We start from the raw sequence: 19,812 nt of genomic DNA, 5'->3' as shown, positions 1-19,812 counted from the left end.
TTTAAATGAAAAATTAGAAAAATAATAGCCCATTATTGATCTGCCACCATGAAACAAATCATTAAACAAATAAATAAATAAATGTTAATTATGCCATTGACACTGCTTAGGTGTTAAATTTACAACCTGTAGTGTGTGCACTTGGTAGTGTTTATTTAATCTTGGCTAACCCGTATGGGTCCTACTCAGACACTAAGGACAAAATTCACCAATTTGGATCCTTTGCTGTGTGCATGCTAAAAAAAAATCCTTACAGATAATTTTCAGTATCATGCTGTATATATCCATTTTTGGATGGAAGAAAAAACATGCCTTTTTCCCTTTTGTGAATGCAAACGTGCTGTTGTTTCCCTTTACAGTGCATGCCTTGCTTTTAAAAAAATGTTATTGGTCCCCATTTCTTGCAGATTTGAGCTTTTATGTAAAAAATGTCCTATAAACACTTATATCAGTCAGAGAGGAAAAAGAAAAACCTTGTCAAGGGTCAAACGCCCTTATGAGCATACTCTTATGAAAAAGCAGTATACTTCAAGTTGCACTGCATTTCGTTGCCTTGCACTTGTACATGTGTAATGACAATAAAGTTGAATCTAATCTAATCTAATCTAATCTAATCAAGTTAATTAGATTAAGTATACTTAAGCAATGTAGATGTATATTTTAAGTATGTGTTAACCTAGTAGTATACTAGAATATATAAAGGAGAAAATATAAAGTTGGGGACCTCATTGTGGAGATTGATGCCTCATTTGTGTGGTTTTCTTTGGGTAACCCCATATGTTGTTAGTTAGACAGCTAACCTTCATATCTATAAGTAGTGCTCCACCTCTGATCAGGATTTCCCAATGTTCTGTCATATCTAAGAAAAATCCCTAGCCTCAGCTGAGCAATGACAACCCCCTAAATTATGAGAAATTCCCAAAATCAAGTAATTGAAAACTAAGGACTTTGGATAGTTACACTGTAAAAAATTTGACCTTAAATTCACAGTACATTACTGGCTAATAATTGCATTACTTTCACAGTAAATTACTTTATGTAAATTCACAGTAAATTATTGTGAGGTAGTTCACTGTTTTTGTCACATTAAATTATTGTGAAATTACAACAATATAGTGTAACTTTACAGTAGATAATAAAGTCCGTAACTGTGATTTCACAACATTAACTTGTAGAATTTACTATATTTTGCGTTCAATTTTACAATACGATTACTGTGATTTAGCAGTAAGTTGCAGTTGAAAAACTTGATTTAACTGTAAAGTTACATTTATATCCTGGATTACTGTAATTTAAGTTTGGCGCTGTAAAATTTCAAAGCAAATTTAGGTCACACAAAAATGAAAATTCTGTCATGATTTACTCACCCTAAGGTTGTTCCAATTCTGTTAAATATGATTATGTTTGTTGTTCAACACAGGAATAAAAATATCAAATATCCCCCTTTGTGTCCAAACAACCTGAGAATGCGTAATAACGACAAAATCTTCATTTTTGGGTGATCTGAGAAGACTCTACAATCTAAATAAAAACAAACACAGATACATTTTACACATTTATTTAATAGTTTAATGGCATCTGTGTAAACATTTCAGAAATTTTTCAAAAGGTGAAGCCTCAACTGAAAAATGCTAAAAGAACATATTAATCAAAAAATCTTCTGACATCATATGTAGCACACATATAAAAAGCAGTGTTTCAGAGTGCGCTCTCGTGTGTGTGTATATATATATAATGTATATATAATATGTATATAATGTGTGTGTGTGTGTGTGTGTGCGTGTATGTGTGTGTGTGTGTATGTAGAGAGAGAGAGAGAGAGAAAGAGAGAGAGAGAGAAGAGTCAAAACTGCTTGCAAAATTAGGCGGTCATCTATTCAAGGTCAATCATTTTCCTAATAATTGTACACACTTGCTGTCTTCTCTGCTTCTTTGACTTCGTCCGTCTCCAAACTGATGCCCAAAAAGCACCTATACGCAAAAGGGCAGATAAACTGTTAGCTTCATTCAACACTACTGTTGCACTACAGAGCAAAATTACTGTTAGCTCAGTTTGATCATAATGACAATATTGTAGCTCAGTCAAACTGCAACCATTTAAACAAAAACATATAAAAAACATTTCCATCACAAACACACAATCATGAACAATCCAACAACAAATAGTAGTTTTGATTTACCCAGGTAGAGATTTTCAAAACAGTTGATTTGATTCACATCTTCCATTTACAGAGTATAATCTAATGCTGAGTTCACACTTATTGCAAAGTGCACGTGCACTTGCTCTTGAATACTAGCAGGATGTTTCATGTATCATGTATCTAATTTTTCATGAGTTGAATATTTGGAAAAATATTTGCAAAAAACTTGATTGAAGTGAATACAGCACTTGTGTTGTATGTACTGTTTAGTGTTAGTTTAAAAGAATACAACTGAATTGTATTATCAGCTCCATTTAATAAAACAGTTAAGACTTGTTTCATAATAAGTTTAGTTTATTTAACTAACAGTGAACAAAATTAACGTCAGAAATAATGATGGTCATAATGACTAACGTTAACGTACTTACCTTTACCAGAGCTTACCTTAACTTTATAGTTACTTCACCTTTACTTCAGTCTTGTACTGAAATAGAGAATGCAGTTAACACGAAGTTAATTAAAGAAAATTACCTTTCTTTTTTCAGGAACTAGCATTACGCTATTGAATACCTTGCAAACACTTCAATCACCATCTGGCGTCCGTTAATTTCTTGTTTAAAAAATGGCGTGCTCAAACCGGTTGTTAACTAATAATGTGGGACCTACAACTAAAGTACTTGGTTAATTCTGTTAAATGACATGCACTACACAGAAATACATATAAAACAATCATTTAACGGACAAAAGTCACATTTTAACACTTGCCGAGGATGAATCCGATGAAAAGACAACAGGTACAGACTACAGTTCAAACTCAGGCATTGCCTGTGGTGACGGACGGTGCGTGTTTGCAGTCCAGTCGAGTCAGCTCGGGCTCCTTTAAGTGAATAGTAAAGAGTCTAATTCGTCTGAAACCGATTCCTTTTTGTATAATATTGTGGGACGCAAACATATAATTCATTAATATTTTGTCATACTGTTCAGTTACACGCAATTTATACAGTAGTTGTAGACGAAGTGCATGTTGATGAGTAGGGGCTTATGAACACATCTGATAAAATATCTTAATCTGATTTAATGTCAAGCGAGTCTTGAACCGAAGCAGTGCAAAAGGGATATTGATTACAATATAGTAAATAATTTTTTTTCTTTGCCATTCAAAATATTACACATATCTGCCTTTAACAATAAGAAAAAAAGTTCGTTTGGAGTGTTTTGAGAATTAATTCTTTTTTCTCCCAGGATTCATTGCGCACTTAGCATGCAGCAAGTTGTAATGGCGGATAAGAAAACTCACATAATATTATAAATATTGCTTTTCATTGCATGTCATGAAATGAAGTTTTAAACCATTTTTCATGCGAGAATGTAGTTCTTCAAAACTCAAATCTGTGGTTTGTTTATAAAGATTGTGTGTAATTTTAAGTGTGTTTTGCCGATAGAGGAGATCTCTGACCTCCAGGGGTGACAGCGCTAATTACTCATGTATCCGGCGAGAGGCGCCTTTCTTCAGGCTGGACGTTGTGCCCCTCTTCGACGACTCTAATTATTGCATCAGGAAATTAAGTTTTAACCATTTTTCATGCGAGAATGTAGTTGTTTAACACTCTAATCTGTGGTTTATTTATAAAGATGAGATATGTGACCTCCAGGTGATGATGGGTGCCCAATACTTATGAATCTATCTGGCATTTACCCTGACATTGAAATAATTTTGGGTGTTTAACAGTCTTTGGTTTCATGAATTAATTACTTTTTGTTTCAGTTTATTATGTTTTGGCTAAGCTCAAAGTAATGTTAAATTTTATTTCATATTTCCATGTTAATCTTATAAAATTAAATAAATGTGCGGTACAACCAAAAAGATGTTGGTAATGAAATCGTTTTTGGGTCTGTAATAATATTATGTTATTTCTAATTATACAAAAAGTGCCAATACTAGCATAAAAGTCTATTTGTATTCATTTCTACATTGAATGAAATAAAAAAAGGTTGAATACCTATAACTAATGTCCAAAAGATATAACCCTTTTCATAGTAATTTGCTGTAATCATGCTACCTGCCTTAATTTCACAATAAAATTATGAAAACAACATATTACTGTAAATTTTTACAATTAAATGCTGTGAAGCGATAGTAATGTAATTTTACTGTGAAAAATTACAGTAACTTGTGAAAATCTGGAAATTTTTTACAGTGTATATCTTTGGTGTTGCATGTGTGTATGCTACCTGCTTGGCATACTTTACTTCAAATGCGCAACAGGTTCAGCTGCTGTGGTGCTTAAATACATTTTCCCATTCTTTGTTACCCTACATAATTTGGGCAAACCAACTGATGGGGAACACCTAGGTTATAACCCTCATACCTTGAAGGAAGGAATATAGACGTTATGTTCTGTTGCCACAGAACTGAACTGCCAGATGAATGCTAAGTATTGTGTGATACGACTGATGTGCCATCTTGCAGGTGTAACTTAAATGCTCGTAATTGGAGGATTAGCTACACATGCACATCGCACTGGCCAATTTCATTGGCCCTTTTTCATATAACTCAGAGTTACTGGTCTTCTTATTTCTGTTATGTTGAAATGTGTAGGGTTCCCATTGTGGTGAAGAGTAGAGCCTGTTGTTAGATTAAGAATAGACTGTAAAAAATATGCACACTGCATAGTTTACTCAAATGTTTTGGGTGTCTGAATTTACCCAGTTTTACAGAGTAGTGAGTTATGATTAACAATAATAATTCAAGTCTATGGTGAAGTTATTATGTATGTCAACACTAACTTGATTAATTAGTACAACCCAGTATTAAAACCATTACAAATGTTATTAGAATGTTATTAAACACTTTAACAGTATCACCTGTCTGACTGAAACTTCAGTTAATTCTCTTTCTCTTCACATCTGTAGAGTGACAGCGTCTTCAGTGATGTTCCTCCTACACCAACTATGTCCACCCCTAGAAGCACTCCTTTACCCACACACCTGGACCAAACCACAGTAAACATCGAGCTTCCCCCTATAATACGCAATGGAAGCTTAATGCTGGAGGAAGCTCTGTTGGACTCTCGCCCAGCCTCTGCCCTGTCTGAAAATGAAGTGATAGTTGAACAGCCTAACAGGTTGTCTCCCTTACCCAGCAAGTGGACCTCCAGTCACAGTAAACTTACCCCATTGTGGATACTGAATACCAACCCAAGACAAGGAGCACAGTAAGATATAAGACAAAACAATACAGTTATAGTAGTATAATTAGAAGCCACTGTAGCAGACAAAATTAGAGAATTAGCCCCAATCCCAATTTTACCCCTTAGTTTAAATTTTCTTTTGCTTGGATGTGTAGGGGAAGTGTTATATAGCCCTTCAAACCTTTTTTTTCACAACCACACTACAAGTAAAAGGGTATGTGAAATTTCAACTACCAGCTATAGCAGCAACATGACTGCAAATGTAAAAAAAAAGCATTTTACTACAAACAAGCATTTAATTTATTACATTCATAACGACATTACGGTCATGATCTTCAATTAATTTATTTTAAATCACTACATTTCGCAAACAATAGTCCCTTATGGTAACTACTGCAAAATATTCCAGAACATATTTTAAAGGCTGATTATTTTACCCAATAACTTCACATAATATAAGCATGTCTGTCAGAGAAGTCTGGTGGCTTTTTAACAGCTTGTCTGGTATAATGCTAATGTTGTTTGTTTGTGGTTTCATCCATGAAAATGAGCATTGTGTAAATACAGCACAATGTGTTTGTGTTTTTTGTAACACCATTCGAAACAGGGACCTCTGCGGAAACTTGGAGTCTCGTACTCTTTCGAGCTGTAAACAAACAGTTACAAAACAACTTTGTGAGGAAGTGGTCTTTTAAGCTTTACTGTGCTTTCATCTTGTGGAATGACTACTGCAGATCTCGTGTGACGAATGAGTTAGTGACGACTTATTTATCTTATGTGTGCATGTGTAGTACTGGTGTCCCATTTCCTAGGGAAATATTTTCATCCCTACCCCTTTACAATTTCAAGGACCAAGGTTGAGGTGTAGGGGTAGGTGTAGGTGTAGGGTACAACATAGAATTGGGATTTGGCCTTAGTCAATAATGGCTTAGTTGGCATATAGTCACTGGGTCTGAAAGCTGTTTTAAGCAGGATGCTGAATTTAGTAAACATAACGTTTCCAAGTTACAATGGGTTAATTCAAGTTTTTTGTAAATTAACTAATTGCCAGTGCTTGTAATGGGCCTGTAAATTTGCGCCTGCAAACTGTCATTTGATAAATTGAAGCTGCACAGAGGTAGCACCTTCATCTCACAGCAAGAAGGTCGCTGGTTCGAGCCTCGGCTGGGTCAGTTGGCATTTCTGTGTGGAGTTTGCATGTTCTCCCCTTGTTTGTGTGGATTTCCTCCGGGTGCTCAGGGTTCCCCCACAAGTCCAAAAATGTGGCATAGGTGAATTGGGTAGGCTAAATTGTCCATAGTGTAGAATGTGTGTGAATGAGTGTGTATGGATGTTTCCCAGTGATGGGTTGCAGCTGGAAGGGCATCCGCTGCGTAAAACATATGCTGGATAAGCTGGTGGTTCATTCCGCTGTGGCAACCTCAGATTAATAAAGGGACTAAGCCCAAAAGAAAATGAATGACTAAATTTGATAAATTGCCTTACAGCTTTGAGATGCTCGAGAAACTTTTTTTTGCAGTTTGCATTTTCATTGATGTCTGAATTTTGGGGATTTTTTTGTGCTTTTCAAAATTGACAAGCTGTGCAGATGTCATGCTCTCTAGTTGGGGGTTATGACTTTGAACTATTGTACACTCAGCCAACCAGGATTGCTATTATTGTATCCCAGGTAAGAATAATTTGTTCTTTTGGTTATTAATGATGCACATTAGTGTTATGCCAGTTATGCCAGTTGGACCAGGTGGTCCAAAATGCACATATTCATTGCTCAATGAGATTTAGTGCTAAAACTAGACAAATGAATAGGGCTACTTTTAACCACTTGCTGCTGTTTGTTTTTACATACATGGTTCTTTTGAAATATTTTACTCTACCAAATTTATATTGTACCATTTATAGAGATTTGCTTTCTGAAGTAAGCAATCTTTTGTGAGGTGCAGGGGCACAAGAGGAGAGACTGTGTGTAGCTGTTTTTGTTTCCATGTAGGATTCATTTAGGTTTTATTTTTTGGTAAATGCATAGCATAGCAAGGATTAAAAATATCACCATTATTTATATTGGTGCAAATTGTGTCAAAGCAGCTGTACAGTCTCATTCTCATCTGGTCAGACAAAACCAGGAGTTTAAATCTAGGCTGCAGCAGAGTCAGTTATATAGTTTTACATTTATTTATACAGCATATTTTAAATGTTTAACTCGGAAAGTCTAAATGATGGAATGTGTTGCAAGTGATGAAAATCTACATTGTTCTAAACTATATAGAGATGTCAATTGCTATTTGTTTCATCCCTATGTCAAGGTTAAGAGGAGGACCCAAATCCAGAATGAGTGCAGGGAACGTTTAATGACAATAATTTGTGAACTAGGGGTTAGGTGAAGCACAGTTTAATAGTGATGAATGGGGTAGTGCTGGTGAGTCCTGGACGGAGTAGTTAGCAACCACAGAATGCTAGGAGGAGAGACTGAGCAGGGATGGTCAGGACAGACAGGTGGTGGTGAAGGCCGTGGAAAAAGCATTGCTGACCAGATATCTCGGAGAGTTGTCGTATCATCAGTAGCAGCCTGACAGAGGACACCAGCAGCCAGGCACTCTCAGCGGGCAGGGCTGGACAGGGACAGAGATAGACAACACAGACACAAAAGACAGACAGGGGGAACTCAGAAAAATAAATAAATATATAAAACTAAAATAACAAAAAGGGAAAACTAAAACTGTAGAACACAAAGAAAATAAACAAACAGTAAAGCTGCTGTCACACTAGAGTTTGTGTGTGCGAAATTCTGTCGTATGGCGCTGCGAAAAGGGTCGGGATAAAACAAGATTATTAGACATCAAAAAGCGAGCGATTGCTCCATGTTTTAAATTTCTGTCCAAGGAGGTCATGTTTTGATCCTCGATTGGTCTCACGCAGTCAAGTGATGCGATTTCGGAGGTCAGAGTTCACCAAGCTTGAACTTAGCACCGCAGCGACCTGCGAAACTTAACACATGACCCTGCGTTTCCGGTCTGATGCATTCGACATGTGATGTATACCCCGGACACACTACCACTATTTTAGATGAGGATTGTACTTGCATATATCTAAAATTACAATTATATACACTTAGGCCCAATCTCAACTCTATTTTTCTACCCCTACCCCTTCCCCTTGGCCTCTTAAAGAGCCCATATTATACATTAAAAAGGGTCATATTTTGGTTTTAAGGGTCTCCAACAACAGGCTGATATGCATGCAAGATCAAAAAACACTTTCATTGTTTAATAATATGCATTTATTTTTACCTAATTATCCCAGAGACTCCCATATGAATCGTTCAGTGATTCATTCATTCCCAAACCCCTCCTTAGCGCGAAGCTCATCTGCGCTGATTGGACCGATGACAGCCTGTTGTGATTGGTCGACAGTGTTTAGCGCGAGACAGAGTGAAATGCCCAGCACGACTAATCAACAATATAGATGTAGTCACAGTGCAAAGTGTATGTGTAAGACTCCTGTTTTTCCTGGGAGTCTCGTGTATTTCAGACCCATCTTCAGCCGCCCACCCATTTTGTTTTTTATCCCAGAAAACTCCTGTAATTTCAACCACCCTAATTAAAAACTAATTTTTTAAAACAGTAGCGTGAGTAATAGTCCCCTGGATTAAAGGCATATTCACCCCAAAATGCAAATGTTGTCATCATTAACTAACACACAAGTTGTTCCAAGCCTGTACAATTGAATTTGTTTTGCTGAACTCAAAGGAATATATTTTGATTATGTGGGAAACAGAAGAGGTTTGAAGCACCAGTTAACTCAATTTTTTTTTACCAATCATGGTAGTAAATTGTGCCCCATGATGGCCTCTTCAAAATCTCTTATGCAAAGATAAAGTAAGGTTTGCAACTAACCCTTTAATAGTTTGACTCTAAATGACATTAAACCCACATAATTCCTTAATATGCTTAATAACAATTTCTTAATAGCAATGATTGTAAGGATGTTTCAAAGAACGGTGTTGTGAACATTTTCTTTTAGAAATTTGAGGCCATTTAAGTGATGTTTTATAAACAAATTTCGGGAGGAGCACGCGCAGAAGTTTCAGTATCAAATACGTCATTGACAATTATTCTATTATCCAATCAGTTCTTGACCAAACCCCTATATATACCAAAAGCTGTCTTACCTGCAGCATCTTACGACTTTAGCATCCCTCCACCACCCCGTCACCTCACCTCTTAAGCATTACTATCCCGGGGGGAGCGTTCTGGGGCCGGGCTAGATACTTCGCTCGAATCCCTATTCCTCTTTGTTTTCTGATAAGAGGAATAACTCGAGTTTGGGTGTCTTCCCCGAGCTCAGAGCCCTCTCCCCGGACAGCACGCCAAATACGCTTTATTCTGAAACTATTGCAAGTGTGAACTCGTGAAACGGTCTCTTCACCATACAATACATCACAGCAAACTGGAGGGCAATACTCACATTATAGAAATAAAAACAAGACATACAACAGTCTTTTACTAAAAGGAAGAGAAACTGGTGCTGAATCCTGCTGTAAATGAAGCATGATTAATCTGATATTGTTCAAATATTGATTCGAAGACAAAGTCGAAAGCTGGAAGGATGACTACAAGTTTAAAGGGATTTATTTGAGATATTGTCTTAACATATTTTTCATATTTCAGGAATGACACAACCAGAGTTTGTGACTATCCACCTTCCCCATCTCCAGATGTAGCCATGCAAAATGGACAAGTCAAAGAAGGGAATGTCGTTTCAGGAGGAAATGGAGGAGCAATTATTGGAGGAGTCATGGAAGTGGCAGCTGTCCATGGAGGAGCAACAGATGGAGTAGTCCATGGGGGATCAATCATAGGAGGAGAAGTAGTCATGGGAGGAGTCACAAAGATGACATACACTGCAGAGCAAGTTGGTGTGAGCAGTGAGGACCCTCAGACTACGGTCTTACCTGAACAGTAAGTAGGAAATGTTTGACACAAATGAGGATTTTTAAATAAAATCTGTTTGTTAGAAGTGCAGTTTTGGAGTTTGTAACAGCTTACCAAGGTGAAATGTCTGGACAAAAGTTTTGCCTTGTAAAAAACTTCAAACTACCATTGCTTCAAGACAGCATGTGCAGTTGAAATTAGCAAACAGATTCACACTAGCAGTTACCACCCTTAAAAGGCAGCATAACATAAGGTGCACACAGGCAGAGTGGTAAACAAATATATACTATATCATTACGTACATAAAACATAAAAATCACTTCAGCAATTTACACTTATTTAGAATTTGGATCTTAGCCTAAGATGAAATTGGCAGAAATATTATAGATATGTAATATAACCTGTTTAGCTTTATTTCTGTCAAATTTGTCAAGGATAATATGTTTAGTTTGCATCATTTTAAAGTCACTATTTTGGTGAATAGTGTTTGCTTTAGTTGGGTTCTCAACCCAACATTATTAATGCTTAGCTTGGAAATCATTTTAAGATTCTGCTCAGTTCATGATTAAACACATGAGCACACCAGAAATATTCTTTATAGTAAAACTGAAGTTATTGTAATTGTAATCAAATAATATTGCTGCAAGCAGCAATTAAGGGGCCAAACCAGAACAAGTCGAATAATGAATAAATGGGGATATTTTAAGATTAATTTCATAAAAACAATAGCTATTTATTGGTTTATTACTTTTGACTATGGCCATTTTTTGCTATTTCTTTGGAGAATTTTGTAAAAAATCTGCAGATTTATGCAGAATTATTTTGGGAGTATCGTAACTAAAAACTTAATATATTAAATAAAAAATAATAGCTTTTTAACTTTTATTTAATGTTTACTATGCAATTCCATCTAGATCCACTTATTTGGTAGACAAAGCAAGTCTATCATATAATATATAAACTAAGAGACGAAAAATATTACTTTACAAACTGTATTGTAAAATAAATCATATGAACACATTCATATTATTCAATATTATTATTGAAATTAATTTAAGAACTGAATAAATATAAATTTACACACATTTACACAAATAAATACATAGACTCAATGATGGGCTAAAAATCTGTACGTGCAGATTCTGTGTGGGCCTACTTTTGACCAATAGAAGATGATGTTACCAAATTGATGTGGTGTGGACAGTGTGAGGTGACAATGACACACGCTACTGTAAGTTTCATGTCAGCATTTTTAAGCATCGCAGAGCACACAATTCCTTAATGGTTTTGACAACATTATTTAACGATCAAATCAGACCAACAGTCAACTGTTGGTATCAGTATTCTCAGCATAACCCAACAGAATAAATTTTTATAAACTAGGCTAATTCATTCATAAGACTGTAGCATTTGTAGGAATGTCTGTTTTTTAAAACAAGTTACCCTGCCCTGAAACATTTTCAGTACTATCAGCATGCTGCACTGTATCTAAAAAGACCAGTTTTGTGACTTTTGCCAAAACCAAGGATATGCTAAAATGTTTATTTTTCAAATATCCTGACAACTAGATGGTGCTGTCCCAAAATTTGCAGGTATCTTTAGAGGTTTTAATAACATACAGGAAGTTTGATCTGAATATGACAATGTAAGTGTTGAAGTGATGTAACGTCAATTCTGATTTATCAAGCTTTTGTTTAAATTAGTTGGTGCAGTTTTGATGGATGGATGGATTTATCAAAAAAGCTTTTGATAACTTTTCACCAGTATGGTCAGAGACAGTCTTGGTGATAATTAGACAAACACTCTAGGACAAGTTTGGAAAGAGTATGTTTATTGAACTAGTAAAAATAACAGGAACTTCTAAGGACAAAAACCTGGCAAATGTATTGAAACACAACAACTGAACAATAAATGAGCAAAATCATACGAATAGCAGTGCAATGTGGCTGTATATCAGCACTGGTGGGAGGCGTGCGTTGGCACGAGGCTGCAGGCCGTACCATCACTGCCACTGGTGAAGATATACAGCCACATCGCACTGCTATGAGCAGGGCTGTACTGGGGAAAAAAATCGGCCCTGGCATTTTGGGCCAGAGCGGCCCACTACATACAATCAAAATGCTACCCATATGTCCATGTCCATCTTTATCAACTCCCATTTTATAAAAACACAAAAGTCATATATATTAAATAAATAAATAAATAAATACAGACATTAATCATAAAAGATTTTGTTGGTTCTAAAAAATACATTATTCATTCATTCATTCATTCATTTTCCTTTGGCTAAGTCCTTATTTATCAGGGGTTGCCACAGCAGAATGAACCGCCAACAATTCCAGCATATGTTTTGTGCAGCAGATGCCCTTCCAGCCACAACCCAGTATCACTCATCACTCAGTAAAACACCCATACACAATCATTCACTCACTCACACACTCATACACTACAGCCAAATTAGCTTATTCAATATACTATTCACTCAGCCTATATTAAATAATAAACATAACAAAAACTGCCTGCTGATGCATGAGTAAATATTCATGCATGTTCATATAGGGAACAGAGTACTTTATAACCTTATTCACCTCATCATACTTTCTGTTTCACTATCTTAACAATGAAAACATAATATAAGAAAATTTATTTCATTTTAATATTATGATTAACAGACACCAAACGGCCTTGTGTAATGTTAGCTACATATTTATATGACCATAATCTTTACTCTGCATATTTATAACAAAACAGGGCCTATAACATAACTGCCTCCTTTCATTTTCATTGAAAAGTATGAACTTTACTGTCTCTTTTGCTAAATATCAGTTTTAATAATCAATAATGGCCGTTATAAAAGTATAACGTACAATAAATTTATACGATAAAGGCAAGCAATCAGTCGAGGTGCAGAATCAGTGTACGTAGTTACATAAATTAATATATTAACTTATCTTTGCACTCAGCCAAAACAGAGTTACCTGAGAACGTAATTCAAAAGACCGAAGAGTCGATAACGTTAGATATAGAGACAACAAGATGAATACAATATCACGTTTAACTATAGTGAGATGAGGTCTAGCAGTAGATCTTTGATGAACTGTCCGACATGCACTATACTCTCACCTGGGGTTTTTTATGCTCAAAGCACCCGCTGATCTACTGGCTGCAGCTCATGACAGAGTGTGTGGTCATGTGATGTGCGTTTTTAGCTGTGTAGTATGGACAGAGAACTTTTCAGAACCGCTAAATGAAACACCAGTGTGTTTCCCGCAATTCTCTGTGCCTCCCTTTCGTTTCTTCTCCATCTCTGACTCTCGACTATTTTGACATACACACCGACGTTGCACACTCACACAGAGCCCAAAATAAGAGTTTGTGATTGGGCCAGCCCGATCAGATCAGCTCAGATCACAGCATCGTCAATTAATTAGGCAGAAAAAAATGATAGGCTGCTAAGCCTTTTATGGGCCGATCAGATCATAAAACGATGATCAGCCCGACCCAAAAAGTACGTCGGCCCAGCGGGAAACTGCCCGGTCTGCCAGATGGCCAGTCCGCCCCTGGCTATGAGTGTGATATTTGAGTGTGAGCGTTTATACAACAGTTCGATGGCATAATCGTGTGTATAAAAAAGAAAATCAACCACGGAGAGTCTAAAAATCCTTTTGTATGAGGAACTACTTTTTTCCACCATTCCTTCACATCTGCAGCTGAGGTCAGAACAGCAGAAGTCGTTGCTACTTCACCAACATCACTTTAGAGCTAGTATTTGAATGATTATCTTGCGTACTGTCTAGTGATGACAAAACAGGTGCTGACATTTTAAGATTATAAGGCTGAACTCCATGAAATGCCAGCAGTCTACAGAGATTTCCTAGTATTTCTATGTTGCAATTGGGAGGTCACAATAATTATCCCTGAAAAAGCCAAATCAGCACCAACACTACCAGATTACTGTTGTGTTTGCAATAGGGAAAAACGCTAAACAAATGCGGGCAGTTCTTATTTCTTTATTTTTACTGGACTAATCTGCAGTAACAAAAACAGGAGACGCATTAGAAACAAAGAGATGGCCAACCAAAAAGTAACTCAGGGTAATACAAAAAGTGGCCAACACAAAATACAAACATTCCTGATACGCGTGTCCCATTTCACATTAAATACACTACAATTATATGTAATAAATTAAGCACTACAACATAGAGAGAGATCGGCTTAGAATGCCATTTACCTAGTTAATAATGATTTGATCACTGTAGAAATTACACTGTTTCTATCCTCTAGGGGCCTCTGTTGCCATCTTGTGGATGAACAACATCAACCGTCTTTGCTCAATGACAGGCTAATGGAATCTGCGTGTGCATAATTCCGCAGATTTTAAGCCCATCAATGATTCTGTTTATTTACTTGTGTAAATGTGTGTAAATTTATATTTATTCAGTTTTTTAAATTAATTTTAGTATAATTATGGACTAATATGAAAATATTCATGTGATATTAATGTAATATTTTCTGTCTGTTTTAGTAGATATATTATATGAGAGACTTGCTTTGTTTACCATATAAAGTGGATCTAATCGAATTTGCAATGTAAACATTAAATATAAGTTAAAAGGTGTTCTTTTTTATTTCATATATTAAGGTTTTAGTTATGATACTCCCAAAATCATTCTGCATAAATCTGCAGATTTGCAACAAAATTTTCAGCAGAAAAAGCAAAAAAATGTACACAGATTCTGTCTGGCCCTAGTTATAGGTAAAAATCTAATTTAACTGATGAAAATAACTTATTTTTGCTCTTCCGGCATGGTATTGTTCTGTAAAGATCAGTAACAGCTTTACCCCATCGACCGCTGGCATGCATTATAATTCCTCATTGCACATCTAGCTGTGAATTATCCATTGCATATAAATAAATGTGATGTACAATAACTTGACTGGACTAGTTGTTTGCAAAATAATGCAAATATCTAGGTCAAAAATGAACACATACAGTCCTTGACATGATTTAAACAACATATGGAACTGTCTCATATTGTACATACTTTATTTACAAATGATCTCGTATATAAATATTTTGTGGTTGTTTTAACAGACAGTGGTTTCCTGAGGATCTTCCAACACAAGCTGTAGCACCTGATAGGACCACTGAATGTGTGGTTCCAGTTCAGCCCATCAACCTTAACGGCAATGGTTACCAAGGAAACATCCAAGATGCTGGTAACTACCATGGCAGTTTCACTGGAAATGGCGACAATGGGAATGGTACTAATGGAACTGATTATCCAGGCAATCGTTGCCCCAGTAATGGCTATAGCACCAATGGCTACAGTGGTAATGGTTACAATGGTAATGGATTCAATGGTAATGGATACAACAATAATGAATACAGCGGCAATGGTTTTACTGCACGGCGAAGAATGCTTCCCCCGACACCATTAGGTAAAACTACCTATTATTTCTGCACTGCAAAAATAAACAAAAAGTACAGAAATGAAAATTTAACCTAATATTAACCTTATCTTTCTTGTTTTATGTTAGGCCGGAAGCCAAACTTTAACATTCAGTGTTTGCGACGGCAGGGCAGTAATGAGGATCTCCCAGTCCCAGGCACATATCATCAAAACTCCCCACCCTGCAGGGCTCGTGCACAGGTAACACAGGTATCCTCCAAATATTGAATCTTATCTATATACTTGATCAAACTGGAAGACCTCAGCTACATGATCTGGACTTTATATTTACAATATGCAACATGTCTTCTGTGCCAGTGCATTATACGTGAACTTCAGGAAGCAGAAGGACTTTAATTATAATTTAAAAAAATATCTACATGTCATCTTTCGGCTAAGAAATATTTACTGATTTGGATAAAGTATTGGTAATGATAATTTTATAATTACTAATAACTATATATTTCAAAATAAATATGTATATATATGTATATATAACATTTTTACTGAACATAGTGTCAAATATGATATAGCAGGCATCAAGATTTTAGTCATCATTGTAATTAAGGTTTAAAATGATTATCCAGGCAATCGTTGCTCCAGTAATGGCTAAAGCACCAATAGCTACAATGGTAATAACCCCAACCTAACATTCATTCATTCATTTTCTTTTCGGCTTAGTCCCTTTATTAATCCAGGGTCGCCACAGCGGAATGAACCTCCAAGTTATCCAGCACATGTTTTACACAGCTTTTACATCTGGGAAACCCCAACCTAACCGTCTATCTATAATCTAAGGAGAACAACTTGGCATGTAGATGCAATGTAGCTTATATTACAGTATAACAATGTCTTGCTACTGTCATTTCTTAATTTAAATGAACCATTATTTATCTTAATACAAATAAACTGCATATCACACTGTTACATTTAAAGGTGCAGAAGGTGATCTGCCAAAATGCTAACTGATAGCATGATAACTTTGAAAACACAGTCCTTCCCCTGCCGTCCAAAGCCACGTCTCCTGAAATCACAAACTTGAACCTAAAGATTAAAGCAGACAACCCACAGGATCATGTCATTCGCCAGTTAGAAAACTTTATAGTACTTTATAATACTACAATTCTGAACTAAAAACTGTATTACTGTATATCTAGCACATTTTCAGTTGTGTAGCAAGCAAAACTTGTCATAATGTGCAATATTTCATGTAGCAAGGATCACTGATCTCACTCTCTCACATGCTTTGTCTTAAAACGACTCTGCTTAGTGGTTGGCCAGCGTCTTGCAGGAATTACACTTGTTACTAAGCCATACTTTCATGCTATTTCAGACCGAATATTTAAAGTAGCATGATAATATAGAGAGTGTGTCACAGGTTGTCATTGTTCAAAAATGAACCATTGTGAATATAAAACCAATTTCACCTCAGTAAAGCAGGTTAGGCAGAATAGCGCTATTTAATTATGTTTTGTTATTAAAGTAAATAAAAATCTACATTATCGATGCTGTAAAAGGTCCCTTATGAAATTGAAAATAGTCACATCAACCTTTCGCCTGAAGATTTCAGTGGCTGAACAACTCGTCTGTGCATATAGCCCATTTGTAAAAAAACTAAATGTACATAAGCTTTGCGTGACTAAAATAGTTTTAAAACATAACATTACCTGTCTAAAAAAATACTTCAACCATAGTGTCATCCTTCCTCCAGCGTGCAAAAGTAACTTCAATATTGATTCAGGATTTGAAAAAGTTTTGATTCAGCATTTGTTTTTACTGCTGTCACTCTCTCGTGTACACACGCAAACAGCGGATCTGTCTGCATGAACAGAGGTGCGCAGATGTACAAATCTGCTTTTGTTGACAGACAGTTTGGGCTACTTATCAGAATTATGGGAATTATTGGCCTAAAAAATTTTAATTGGACGAACATTTTTTAATCTTATTACTTACCCAGAATATAAAAATAAATATAAATACATTTAGATCATTTAATTTAATCATTATTATTGTAATGAGACTTTCAACCAATACAACAAAAATGTTTATGAAGACAATCACCTACTGCACCTTTAATATACATGTATTTTCTAGTCACAATGAACTATAATATTTTTTAAATATAATATGTATTTTTAATACCAAATACAACATAAGTTTATTGTTTCTTTATAAATGCAATAAAATTAATTTAGGCAAAAATTTGCACAAAAAAAAAAAAAAAAACGTTTTTAGTACATCATTTGTTTTTATAAAAAAAAACTCATAAAATTATATAAAAACACAAATATTTATTATTAAAATGTACAGTTGAAGTTAGAATTATTAGCCCCCTTTCATTGTTTTTTTTTTTAATTTTCACAGTATGTCTGATAATATTTTTTCTTCTGAAGAAAGTCTTATTTGTTTTAATTCGGCTTGAATAAAAGCAGTTTTAAAATTTTTAAAAGATATTTTAAGGTCTAAATTATTAGCCCCTTTAAGCAATTTTTTTTTCGATTCTACAGAACAAACTATCATTATACAATAAATTGCCTAATTATCCTAACCTGCCTAGTTAACATAATTAACCTACAGTAGTTAAGATTTTAAATGTCAATTTAAGCTGTATAGAAGTGTCTTGAAAAATATCTATTAAAATATTATTTACTGTCATCATGGCAAAGATAAAATATATCAGTTATTAGAAATTAGTTATTAAAACTATTATAATTAAAATTGGGTTGAAAAAAAATTGTGAAATAATTGTGTTTCTCTTCGTTATACAGAAATTGGGGAAAAAATAAAAAAGGGCTAATAATTCAGGGGGGCTAATAATTCTGACATCAACTGTATATTTTGCTTCATAATTTTAGAATACATCAGCAATTTACCATTGACACAAAATAAATATTGCGCAAAAATAAAATAATAAACGCTCAAGTTACATTCTGGCAAATATAAGATCTGTTGTAATCATACTATTGTATGCCTACTAAAAATATCCTTTACTTTACTCAGACACACAACAGCTTTGACTCACGACGGAGCAGCATTTCCTCTGGGATTTCTTCAGCCTCTTGGGCTAACAACCAGGCTAGACGGGGTCGCCTCCTCTATGCGCCTCTCATTCTGGTGAACGAGGTGGGGGGCACTCAGGCAATGTGGAGTGACACCAATGGCAGCACCAGTCTCCCGGCATCGGCACGTCCGGGGTGGATTGGCAGTGCAATGGCAGGTGTGCCCCAGCAGCCTCGGGCATACACCACTCTCAGGGTGCCATCCCAAAACAGCCCCGGATATATAGAGAGGGGAAGCGCTGACAGTCTTGTGGAATCGGTAAGAGCTTTTTAAATGATCTTGCCTGAAAATAAATAATAGTAATTATATATATATATTTTTTTTTAAAGTAATAAGGATTTTTATTTTTTTGTATTTTATTTTGTATTTCCTACCAGTAAATGTGCGTTTCATGTCAAATATGAAACTGAAAGCATGTTAACTATTAACGAGAGCTGTTTATCCGTTAGGAAAATTGACCGAACAGTAGGCTTGATTTATCTGTTATTTCTCTCTATAATGTACAGCCTAATGCATAAGCCAACTGCTATGTATGAGAAACTCTTACCTCTGATTTATATTTGGTGACGATGTCTGTGGTTGTCACTATTCAAAATTAAAGCGCAGCTTTTCACTTATATTTTTTTATTGCTCATCGTTATAAAAGAAAATATGGAATCATGACAGCTGAGCGGGACTCTTGAAAATAAACCGTGAATTTTCCATTTAGAAACTTTGTCATGTGAAAGCGAACCAGACCAAGAACAAAGTGCAACATTGTAATAATTTTATTCCCTGTTTTGGAACAAAAGAATCGATCCATAGGTGTGAAAGCACCCTAAATCGACTTTGAAAGCGACAAATTTACAAGTAATTTTTTTGTTTATGACGCTCAAAAACTTTCTGCTAATATTTAGAACATGAAAAGGAATAATAATACAGTATTTGGTCATGTTGTTATCTGTGAAAATGTGTAATCTTAGTCTTGCATTATCTTTATGTAATTTTAAGGGAAGAAGTAACAATTATAACATCTACATAAAGACTATTTGACACAGGC

General features: G+C 35.4%; 1 protein-coding gene across 1 annotated transcript in view; it reads left to right on the top strand.

The window, feature by feature from the left end:
- Window positions 1-19,812, top strand: part of cacna1fa (calcium channel, voltage-dependent, L type, alpha 1F subunit a) — a 68,343-nt gene that overhangs the window by 45,471 nt on the left and 3,060 nt on the right. Inside the window, exons 43-47 of the mRNA XM_056463173.1 lie at window positions 5,055-5,356; window positions 9,997-10,287; window positions 15,356-15,702; window positions 15,802-15,923; window positions 18,714-19,031. Of these exons, the coding sequence (XP_056319148.1) occupies window positions 5,055-5,356; window positions 9,997-10,287; window positions 15,356-15,702; window positions 15,802-15,923; window positions 18,714-19,031 (1,380 nt within the window). The remainder of the gene's footprint in view (window positions 1-5,054; window positions 5,357-9,996; window positions 10,288-15,355; window positions 15,703-15,801; window positions 15,924-18,713; window positions 19,032-19,812) is intronic.

The sequence above is a fragment of the Danio aesculapii genome, chromosome 8, assembly GCF_903798145.1.
Source record: "Danio aesculapii chromosome 8, fDanAes4.1, whole genome shotgun sequence".
NCBI classification, from domain to species: domain Eukaryota; kingdom Metazoa; phylum Chordata; class Actinopteri; order Cypriniformes; family Danionidae; genus Danio; species Danio aesculapii.
This window is presented reverse-complemented; position numbering and strand designations above follow the sequence as displayed.